This window comes from Lycium ferocissimum, chromosome 11, assembly GCF_029784015.1.
Source record: "Lycium ferocissimum isolate CSIRO_LF1 chromosome 11, AGI_CSIRO_Lferr_CH_V1, whole genome shotgun sequence".
Lineage (NCBI taxonomy): Eukaryota > Viridiplantae > Streptophyta > Magnoliopsida > Solanales > Solanaceae > Lycium > Lycium ferocissimum.
In genome coordinates this window covers 55,970,025-55,981,975 of record NC_081352.1, presented here as the reverse complement: position 1 = coordinate 55,981,975, position 11,951 = coordinate 55,970,025, and the positions used below count along the sequence as shown (strand labels likewise).

At 37.7% G+C, this 11,951-nt stretch overlaps 1 protein-coding gene across 1 annotated transcript; it reads right to left on the bottom strand.

The window, feature by feature from the left end:
- Positions 1-8,001: 8,001 nt before the first annotated feature.
- LOC132037474 (uncharacterized) lies at positions 8,002-10,533 on the bottom strand. Its single transcript, XM_059428008.1, has 2 exons — positions 9,765-10,533; positions 8,002-8,395 (listed from the first exon to the last, which is right to left on the bottom strand). Exons 1-2 carry the CDS (start codon positions 10,140-10,142, stop codon positions 8,330-8,332), a joined length of 444 nt encoding a protein of 147 aa, XP_059283991.1. The 5' UTR covers positions 10,143-10,533; the 3' UTR covers positions 8,002-8,329.
- Between the last annotated feature and the right edge of the window lie 1,418 nt (positions 10,534-11,951).

Below are 11,951 nucleotides of genomic sequence, written 5' to 3'. Positions count from 1 at the left end.
TGGGTTTTGTATAAACGTCGGCGACCGGTGGTGTACTCCAGAGGATGCCCATTCCCGAGTGGAAGTGGGAGAGGATTACCATGGATTTCGTTGTGGGTCTTCCGAAGAGCCTGGGTAAGTTTGATTCGATTTGGGTGATAGTTGATCGGTTGACTAAGTTCGCTTATTTCATTCCAGTTCAAGATTCTTATTCAGCAGAGAAGTTAGCCAAGCTGTACATTCGTGATATTATGAGATTTGGGAAGCGAGGTAAGTTAAGTCCAAGGTATAATGGGCCATTTAAGATTCTTGACCGTGTGGGCGATGTTGCTTATGAGTTGGCCTTGCCGCCAGGCTTGGTGTGAGTTCATCCAGTTTTTCATGTATCTATGCTGAAGAAGTATCATGCCGACGATACTTATATTATTCGTTGGGACTCGATATTGCTTGATAAGAATTAGACTTATAAGGAGGAGCCTAATGCGATTTGGGATAAGCAGGTTCGAAAGTTGAGGTCTAAGGAGATTATACGTGAAGATGCGGTGGAACGTCGATACGGTGAGAGGCCACTAGGGAAAAGTGCAATGGAAGCATTGTCTGTATCTTGTTGAAGAGGCCACTTGAGGGCGGAAGCTCAAGCGTGCGCCAGCGCGATATCCTCGGTTGTTTTGGAATCGGGTACTTTTCCATTCCTTTCCCTTCATCGCTTGAGGACGAGCGATGATTTAATTGGTATCAGATGTAATTATAGTCTTTTCGATACTTTTGACTTTTTCCTGAGCTTTTTTAGCTCATTTTTTACCTGAGGGGATCGATGAAACGGTTCCCGAGGTATTTGAATATGATTCGACCGACTTTTTGGAAAATTTGGGTTTAAAGCGTAAAAGAGTTGACTCAAAATTGACTTTTGGATAAACGAACATTTTTCAAGAATCCGTCAATTTCGAGAGGTCCGGATGGTCTTTTAGAACTTGTGTGTATATTCGGTTCCGTTCACAATGCACTCGGGTGCATTTTGAGATATGGGTTGGGAAGTTGTCGTTGAGATATTGGGGGTTTACTCGGTCACCGAGATTTCCGTTGGGAATTTCGAGGCCACGAGTGCGTTCATAGAGTGTTTTTATGTGTCTCTGCATATGTGGTATGTGAGCAGATGACCTCGGGTGAAATTAAGGAATTTTGGGTTGAGATTGTGATTTTTGGGAAGTTTATGGTTCGGGTGCCCCACTTGCGACATAGTACGCGACGGCGGCTGCCGTATAGTGTTGGCCATACGAAGTAAGCAGCCTAGTGCATATATGGTGACATTGCGGTCCTAGCGAGCGTCGAAATGGGACCGCCGCAACCGTCTCGTTGTCGTATGAGCGGGCATCAGGCAGATACATTCATTAAATGAGTATTAAAAGCCCTAAGTTCCTCATTCTTTATTATTTCAACTTTAGTGTTATTGGGAGCATTTCAAGGTGATTTTTAGGGGAAAATCTTTGTGGTAAGTCCTTCTATCTTCTTTGCTATTCCATTTTCTATAATCACCTTAGGATTCTATTATCATGCTAGTTCACTAAGAGTTTAAGAATTAAAAGAGGGTTGATAGGTTCTTTCCTAGACTTTGTAATCTTGGTTTATTGATTGGGTTAGCTTCATTAAGCATGGAATTGATGACTAGAATCTATTATTGCTTGATTTCTTCCTAATTAGTGGCTAAATTATGGAATTGGAAGTTAGGGTTATACCAAATTTGGGGGATTTGCCTAGAATCCGAATTTAAGTAAACTGTTGTTTTTTCTAGCTTGTAATTGATAGGAAGTGATCACCTTGAGCACTAATTTCATGTTGAGACCTTTGGATCCCTAATTTCATCCTTCTAGTTCTTAAACCCCGTTCCATAGGTTGGGAATTTGGGCCTTGAATAGAAGTAGGGTTTGAATGATGTTCTTCTTGATTCTAATTTCATGATTCAGATATGCTTAGACTTTCATTATCTCGAGGCTCAAAGGAAAGAAAGACTAAGGTTTGATATTAGAGACTTTGCTGTTCGGCTCTCTAGGTAGGTTATGGTTTACCGTATGGTGAGACTTCGATTAAAGAAGCATATGTTTAGATGATATCGTCGTAGAATGCATGTAAGCCTTCGAGTATGAAGTTGGGATGGATTTTGTCTTAGGCTGGGCCTTGTTGTATGATATGGGGGCTAGCCACCTCGTTGTGTTGTTAACTTATCTTAATCTATTTACTTGTTGGTTCGTTGACACGTTGAGAAATTGGTAATTGTGACTAGTGATATATCATGGCTATGATATTGCGGTATTTTACTTGATTGATACTGAGATGAGATTGGTGATTCCATTGTGGCTTATTATGTAGCCTTACTATTGATATTACTTATGTGCCATGTTTGGTACTAGTTGGATTGAATTGGTTGTTGATATTACATTGCATCGTATTCATACGCATTTCCATGATACATTGACATATGTATGGTTATGGTATTGATGATGATAAGTGAGATAGTGCAGCCTCCTAGATTTCTGCCGGAGAGCGTAAAAGAGAGATGAGAGTCCGTGATCCGCGGTCAGGGACCCGGAGCAGCATGAGTGACGATGCCCGAGGTTTCTTTCCGGGATTGAGAGTGTGCTCGTGTTGTGAGATAATATTTCGGAGCGAGTGATACATGGACTCGGGTCCCATGTAGATCGTGATCGGCGAGGCGTGGAGTTATTCCGTCCGGGACATGTTATGCAAAGATTCATTTGCATTGCATTAATCACATATACATTATTGCATTGCATTGTACTTTTGGCTTCTGTGATATGTTTGTGATACTACCGTGATATACTGGTTCAGATTGATTATTCTGAGACTTGGCATAGTTGGGCTTAGATCTTTATAACATAGGTGATGACCTGTTGTGATACTATTGTGATGTACTGGTTCGGATTGATTATACCGAGACTTGACACAGTTGGGTTTAGATGCTATAACATAGGTGATGACTTGTACTATGGATACGGATTCGTGTTGACTTATACTTGTTGGTTTATGTGTTTATCTTGCTTTGTTATCTTTATATACGTTAGCTAGTCTTAGTCGGCCGGTGATACCTACCAGTACTTGTTGTTTGTACTGACCGGCACTTGCTACATTCTTTTATAAATGCAGAGTTCTAGGTGGGATTGACCTTTACTCCTCGTGGCTGATAGTATCGAGGATTGCTGATTCGAGTCTTACAGGGTGAGCACGAGGACGTTTGCTGCCTTGAAGGCTCTTCTTTTACTATGTCTTTACTTCTTTTCTGAGACATGTTTTGAGACTATTCTTTGTATTATTATGATTCATACTTTAGTTAGATGCTCTTGTATGATCAAACCATATACTGGGATGTATTTCATTACTTCTGCATTTTCTTATATTGTTATCGTAAGACTTACGTTATTCTGTCTCCTTCTGGTTATTTATTTAATTATTTAATCTTCTATGATTGTCGAGATAAGGGTTCGCTTACCGAGGTGGGAAAGGTAGGTTCCCGTGCGACTTAGTGAAATGGGTCGTGACATACCCATAATTAATGTCTTGATCTCCATTTGTTTAAATACCGAATTATTTTTAAAACACTTCATATACTCATTATCATGATCATGTGATATAACACCGATCCAGGCTTAACTTTTGGCACCTGAGCTATTATTCCCGATCATAAAATCATGCATACTTTAAGTGTTAAATCATTTTGGGAATTCATCTTCTTATACAACAAGCTCTTTATTTTCATACTTGAATATGAACGAAATTCTCCGAGGCTCAGGTCTACTTATATATGTTGAGCGGTTCAAACCATATCCCAAAAGCCCAGAGTATTACATCGATAAAACTTATACTCTCTGATTCTCTTAGCCTATAACTTTCATGACACTTACCTATCCCTTGTCAAGCATAGCATAAATACTTATAATCTCAAAATAATCTTGTTCTACAAGCTTATGTCGATTAACTTACGACAAATCGGGAACACCACTCCAGCGTCTAACCAGCAAGCAATCTCTTCTTGACATCTTGCAAGGGTGGATTCGATGCTTTTCGATGTTCAACACTCGGCAAACTATCTTCCTCCAGTTGAATTTTATGCTCATAGATGCCGGAGGGAATCCCCTGAATGTCTGCAATGGTCCACCCTATAGCTCACCGATACTCTCGCAAAATTTCAAGTAACTTCTTCGTCTGCTCATCATTCAGCAATGCAGAAACAATAACTGGCAATGTACTATCCGGACGGAAACTCAGCCTCGGATGTGATGGGAGGCTGGCAGGCTCTGAGCTTTGGCTGACTCAATAATAGATGGTTTCTTGGATGAGTTTTCTGATTCTCAAGATCAAGAGACAATGTCTTTGGCTGATAAGAATAATATGTTAATCCTTCAAGCGAATTTACCGTCTCCACATATCCCTCCATATCATCTGCATAAAAATTGACTAGGATAGCCCCTAATGTTTCCCGAAGGCATTCTTCTTCCATCTTGAATTCAACAGCCTTTTCTACCACATCTATTATTGACACCCAACTTTTGCCCTCCAAAAATTCAAATTAACTAGTCGAGCTTCTTGAATCACAAATAGGGTAAAAGAGTAATTCAGAAAATCAAAAATACTTTCTAAAACAACTTTTTGTGATATTTTTGCCATTTCATTGGCAAAATACCCTAATTTATATTACGTATATTTTACATATAACTTTAAGTATAAATTATGTCGATTTTATCAATTTGAAAATCGATTTGCACAAAATCAAGGATTTAATTAAATACGTGTTTTTTTTATTGTCAATTTAAAGTCATATTTTATTTTGTTAAATCAAGAAGCTTAATTAGTTGATTGGTTGATTATTTCATCTCAATCTTATTTCAATTTGGTCAGATTTTAAGGATTGGTTTCGATTTAAAAGAATTGATTTCGATTTGAATTGAATAGTCTATTTCCCATAACATCAGGCCAAATTGCAATGCAAAAAGCGATATGATTTGATTTCAATTTTAACTCTTTTAGTTTCTTCAGATCGGCCCATCATCCAATCCGTTCCAGCCCAAAAGCTCAAGATCCAGCCCATTTCCTCTTAATTTCCCAAAGAAGGTGTTGAATCATTTCCCTTCGTTCATTTTTCACAGAAAAGAACAGCGAACCAAACGAACCCTAGCCATTCCCAAAAAATCTAGCTCACGTCCAGCTTTTCAGCCATTTTTGGCTAAGTTTCAAACGCTCTTGTGCCTTTCCAGTCATTGCCTGTGTATTTCGAGCAAATGATCTCAATTGTCTTGGTTTTACTTCGAATTCAAACGGTAACATGCCTCACCTTTTACTTTTCATTTTCAATTTCTCTTTTCTTTTAAAATTCAATGGATTTCAAATGGATTGTGAACAGATTTCAGAAAATATGAAGTCCCACCTCGGTCTTGCACGAAAAAATAGGATATTTTGGGTCCTATATAAAGAACCCCTCTCTTCGTACTCAAAGATAAGTTTTGACAGCCCCCAAGTTCTGAACCTTTCAATTACTTGGCTCTAAACAAGAAATTTTCTCTTATAAGTCTTAGTTCTTGAATTATCTGAACAAGTTAAAAAAAATTGAGTCCGAGATAGTTGTCGCGTTGGTTCGAAGGTGATTCGCAATTCTCATCGCCCCCGTCGCTGCATCGACAAAAGGTAATTTTCCTTCTCATACTAGCATTTTCTTTAGCTCTGTTCATTTTCTTATTTCGATATAGATTAGCTTAGATTTGAAATGCTGTTAGAATTAGATAAGTAATCTTCCCTCTTGTCATTTTTATTTTTATCCTGTTTTGTTTTTAGCATCGGATTTAGTTTCTAGTTCTGTTTCTTTGCTTGCTGAGGATCTTGTATAAATTCAGCATGATTAAGTTTGCAAGTTTAGTCATTATCTTCCGTCGAATATGAGTGAAAAACACGAGCTTGTTTTCTTTTCTGTTACGTTGTTGGTCTATGTTTAGCTCTCTGAAAATGACTGCCTGATTAAACCTTTTTATGGGCTTTACTAAGTCACAAGCATGACCTGTGAGTTAGCTGAAAGGGTTAGCGCTTTAGTTTAGCATTTTTTTTTTGTATGTAGTAGTGACTTTTTATAAATGTTGAGGTTTTTTGGTCTTGTCTTAAGTGAGAAATTTGCTCTTTATGTATAACATACCATGTTAGTATCTTTTTCCATTTCGTTTTCTGGATTCACTAGGTATAGAATGGTGAATGGTTTGTTAAGCTATAGTTAAGTTCATACTGTGTTTGAATATATAATATAGGGTTTTCCTTTAGTCATGGTTTATAGCTGACTTTTATATAAGATCTTATTAAGGAGTCAATATTATATTGTGCAACTGGAAGGAAAACATGTTTTTCCAGTGTTCCTTTTGTCTTATGTTCGTTCTTAAGAGAAACATTTGGTTTGAGGCATGGTCGATATATTTTCTAATCACTTGTTTAATTTCAAAACCTGCTCTGTCCCTCCTTTTCTTTCCAGAATGATGTTTATGCAAGTATGTTAACTGTTGGTTTCTATTTCAAGCCCCTTCCCTTGGTTAGTTACTATCACTGTTTGTCACACCGTATGATGACTCTATGTTTAATTCAAATCTGGAATTGCTCACCATCTTCAGTCAAACTGGACCTCTGTGCCATTTTCTTCCTTTTAAATGTGCATCCTAAAAAAGTATTTGTGTTCTGTCTTGGGCTGAATTCTTAAAAAAATGATCCCCGGTGTTAGTTCACAAAATCTTAATTCAACTCCAAATTTCTTCTTTGCCTGCATAAATGTGTGGATAACTAAGTATAATCTTATAAAGTTTCTTTAAATTTGAATGCCCAAAATGATCTCTTCGTTAATAGCTTGTGCATTTTCTTGAAGGCTGTAATATACTCAAAACATCCTTTTTTGCATGGTTTAGTAAAAGTTTTCCTATAATTTTAGCTCTAATGACTGTAAACACTTCTCTCTGCCACACATGTTTCTTCATGGAAATTATATCTTCTCAAGGTTTTTTCTTCTTAATCCTCTGCTCAGTACAACTTAGCCATGTTTTAGAGGTTACTGAATGTTTGGATGTAGCAATTCATTTCAGATCTGTTATGTTAGCATTTTTGTGAGGAAATTACTTCACCAGTAATGTGTTATTTAAAAAATAAATTCTAAATCTGAAACGTAAGGTTTATCCATGCTTTATTTGACCAACTCGGCTAATGACTTAACCATTTGGTATTTCGAATGTTTGTGTGTGTTCTTGGAAATGGACTAATCTAAATCTGACATAGATGCTTTATGCTTTGAATTTATTAAGAACAAGTTAGTTCTTTGCTTTCACTTGCTTCAAAGAAGAGATGCACCATGATTGACAAATTCAGCCTCCCTTTTTGTACATTAGCATCTAATTGAAATGTTATTTTTTGGTCTGTTCAGAAGAGTTGCATTTGGATCCTTATGTGAATATTAATGTGATTAAAGGGCAATTGAAAACTAAAATGAGCACATGTCCTGTTCTTCAGTTTTTTTTTTTTTTTTAAACCAACATGTATATAGCTCCCAAAAGGTTACACTTTGTGGAGGAGGACATAACCAAAGCCTCCACTATAAACAGAAATGTTGCACAACCCTATACATTTTGACTGGGGAAAAAAATGGTTAGGCTCGACCTGTACAAGGTGTGTTGTTATTTAGCAAAAGAGGTCTCTACTAATTCTAGGGAACCTATCGATCAACTTGTAGGTTCAGTTTTGCTTTCCTTATCCTGAAACTAGGCATTTGAGCTTTATCTATTTTGTAAGCTCCAAAGGCCTCTTTTGGCATGCTTCTGGCTTCATTAAAGATTTCTGATATGACCTATGAGCATGCTGTCTTGAGAAGCTCCATATTTGGCTAAAGCATCAGCTACGAAATTTCCTTCTCTGAAGCAGTGTTTGACTATCACTTGATGCCGGTCCATGATCCTCTTTATCTTCAGAATATCATCATACAGATCCCAGGGAGGTAAAGCAAGATCCTGCAAAAAATTAACCACAAGCATAGAGTCCAACTCAAGTATAAAATTGTCAAAGTTTTTAGAGGCACGCCATTGCAAACCAAAAAGAGCAGCCTGAGTTTCAGCAAAATTGTTTGTACATAAATGGAGAGATTTGGCAAAAGCCATAATTACATCTCCATTTCCATTTCTAACAACCCCACCAATTCCAGCTTGTTGTTGGTAAGAATCATTGCTCCCATCAGTGTTAATCTTTAACCTCCCAGATGGTGGCATGAACCATTTAAATTTAGTGATCTTGTAAGGTGTTTGAATCTTTCAATGGTGTTACAAATATCTGGTCATTTCCCCTTCCAGCTCATGCTTTTGCAATGAGTCCTGAGTAAGGTGGAACTGAGAAAATTGACCTGCACAATAAGCTTGTTAGTAGATGTAAAGGAATTAGAGTCATTATACCTTGCATTACATCTGCTCTTCCATAATTCCTAACAGTTGATTGAGGGGACAGCTTGGAGGGCAAAAGCATGAATATCATCTTTAGCTTTTGTGAGCCACCACTTCATGATGGTTTGTTTCAGATCAAGTGCAAGAGTGATGCCCAGTGGTTGACTAAAGTGTTGCCAAATCTTTTGAGCTTTCCAACTTGTGAAAAAGGTGTGCTCTATAGAATCTTCATGTGGAGTAATACAGCAGTTGCATTTAGAAGGTCCAACCACTCCAAATTTTTTGATAACCTCATCAGTTGGTAGCCTCCTATTCCAGAGTCTTAACATAAAAAAAGATACATTAAAGGGTATCTTCTTGTGCCAAGTCTTCTTTACAGACAGAGTGGTACCTCTGGTTTGCCTTAGTACTTGGAAGGCACTATTGCAATAAAAAAATACCTTTAAGAGATGGGGTCCAAAATGGCCCTGTCTTCACAATTTTTATCCCCCAGCTCAATTCATTTAATCACTTCAATATTATTACTGGGGATCTTGTTTACTAGTTGCTCCACATTCCAAAAACCCTCATTGAAATATTTGTTAACCTCATCTATGTTAGGCTTGTTACCAAATGTAATATAGTTGGCAAGAGGACCCAACCAAGTCCAATTGTCACACCAAAAAGCACAATCTCCATTGTTGAGTTTCTAGGATATGAAATTATCAGCCAACTGTTTGATTTCTGTCATCCTTCCCCAAATATGAGATTGCCCATTGTTCCATTTCCTAGCTATGGGGTGAATTCTCTTGCAGTATTTAGCTTCAGTGACTTCCCTCCAAAGGGACTTTTGAACTCTAAATCTCCACCAGTTTTTAGCAGAAAAGGTTAAGCAAATATCATGTATAGATCTACACCACCTTCTTCTTTTGAAAAACAAAGAGATTTCCATGAAAACTAGTGATGTTTATTTTTTCCATCAGCAACACCCCAAAAAAAATTTGTACTAACTTTTTCAATAAGGTTAAGAGAGGTTTTAGGAGGATCTACAACAGCCAAAATATGCATAGATATAGAGTATAACACAGCTTTAATGAGAGCTACCCTCCCCCCCAGATGATAACAGTTTATTTTGCGACCCTTGCACCCTGCTGGTGACTTTAGAAACCATGTCACTAGAAAAGCAAAAAAAAAAAAATTCTCCCTAGATAAATAGGGGCTCCCATATAACAAATAGGAAACTCTTTTTGTTGAAAACCAGTCATCATTTTTATAAGCATAGCTTGACCGGGGAGAGGGGGGGGGGGGTCCTTTAGGGGAGATAAGAAAAGCAGACTTTTCTTTATTGATTACCTGACCAGAAGCTTGCTCGTATGTAGCCAAATTTCGCATCATCAATCTGATAGATTCAAGATCTCCAGATATGAATAGCATAGTGTTATCAGCATAGGATAGGTGAGTGATTATTGGCCCCTTGTCCATAAAGTAAGGGATGAAATCATCATTATTGGCGAGGTTATTCATCATCCTAGAAAGCATGTCAGCACGAATAATAAAAAGGGAAGGGGATAGGGGATTTCCTTGCCTAAGGCCTCTGTAGGAGTTGAAAAACCCTTTCCTAGCACTATTGATGTTGATAGAATACCAAATGTTAGAGATAAGCCTCCAGACCATATCTACCCAATTATCATTAAAACCCATAACTCTAAGGCATTGGCGAGATAAGACCATGAGACCCTATCATAGGCCTTAGAGATATCTAATTTAAAAACCACATTACCATCCTTGTTAGGACTATTAAAATTATGCACTAGTTCTTGAGCCAACATAATGCTCTCACTGATAGCCCTTCCTTTAATGAAACCAGATTGATTAGAAGCAACAATCTTGGGTAGAAGAGGGGCTAGTCTACTATTTAACAACTTAGAAGTGATCTTGTAAGATACATTTCCCAAACTAATAGGCCTAAGTTCAGACATAGAAGAAGGGTGATCAACTTTAGGCAACATTACAAGACAAGTGTGAGTCATGGACCTAGGAATAGGATCTCCAGAGAAAAAAGCTTTAACCATTTTAAACGGATCCCCAAAAATGGTGTCCCAGCAAGCCTGGTAAAACTTAGGTGAGAATCCGTCAGGACCAGGGGCAGAATCATGGTAAAACCTAGGTGGGAATCCATCAGGACTAGGGGCAGAATCAGGAAACATAGAGAAAAGAATATTTTTCAATTCCTCCATTGTGGGATCAACATTCAGAGCCAAATTATCATTTTCATCAATAGAAGGAGTGATACAGTTCAAACCTGTGTGATCCACATCGTCATTTGTTCTGGAGAAAAGATTTTGATAAAAGGCAGTAGCTTCATCAGCAATTTATCATCTCCCTCCACCCATATGCCATGAGCTCTCTTGATTTTGCATAGAGTGAGCCTTCTCCTTTTCCTGTTAACAGAAGAGTGAAAAAATTTAGTATTTAAATCATGTTCAGTAGCCCACCTTAGACCTGCTTTCTGTCTCCAGAAAGATTCTTCTAATTTCAAATGTTTGATCATTTCAGCATTTTTCTTATTTAGCATCTCCCTATCTTGAGCAGTATTGTTTTGGAGGCAACTATTATTACAGGTCAATAGCTCCTCTTCAAGTTTGTTGGTCTTGGAAAAAATATCTCCAATGGAATTTCTAGACCAAGATGACAGGGCAGCACTAGTACTTTTCATCTTGAGGTGGAACTTCCAAAAAGGTGATCCAACAGCAGCAATGTTCCAGGCCTTTTTGACCACCTCTTGAAATTCTAGGAAGTCAAGCCACAAATTCAAAAATCTGAAGAACTTCTGTCCTCTTTGTCTATTCTTTTCAACACTGACTAGCATCGGTGCATAGTCAGAACCCACCCTACTCAAATGAGTGACCTGAGTTCGGGGAAATATATTGATCCATTCATGGTTGATGAGTACTCTGCCCAGCCTTTTTCATATCCTATATTTGGGAGCTCTACCGTTGTACCATGTAAAAGGGGAACCAGAATATCCTACATCAAAGAGGCAGCAATCCACTAAGCAGTTGATGAAGGGGAGACTCTTGTAGGCTTTGTGTGGGAGGCCACCTCTTTTCTCATTTGCATTAGTAGTAGTGTTGAAATCAACAATTATAGACCAAGGAAGGTCATAGGAAGATGCCAATCTCCTCAAATCATCCCAGAGAAATTACCTGAGACAATGGGTTCTAGGAATAAGGTCAATATTGGGCTGTGATGATGATTGCTTCTTTCATAAATAAAATTAAAAAAAAAAAGAAAAAGGAATAAGGTCAATATTGCGGGAACTTATTCTTTACATCAAAAAATGAACATGGAGATTATGATATAATTTTATTTTTTTTGTCTCAAACGTACTGCTTAACAATATGTTTTTCTTTAGTAAGAGTTGAATAATTGGTGTTTTAGCCACCATGACATGAGAAATATATTTGTCCTAGCATAAGTTAGAAACTTGTGTATTTTTATCTGCTTGTTGTCTTTCCTCTTATATTGTCCATGTTTTTT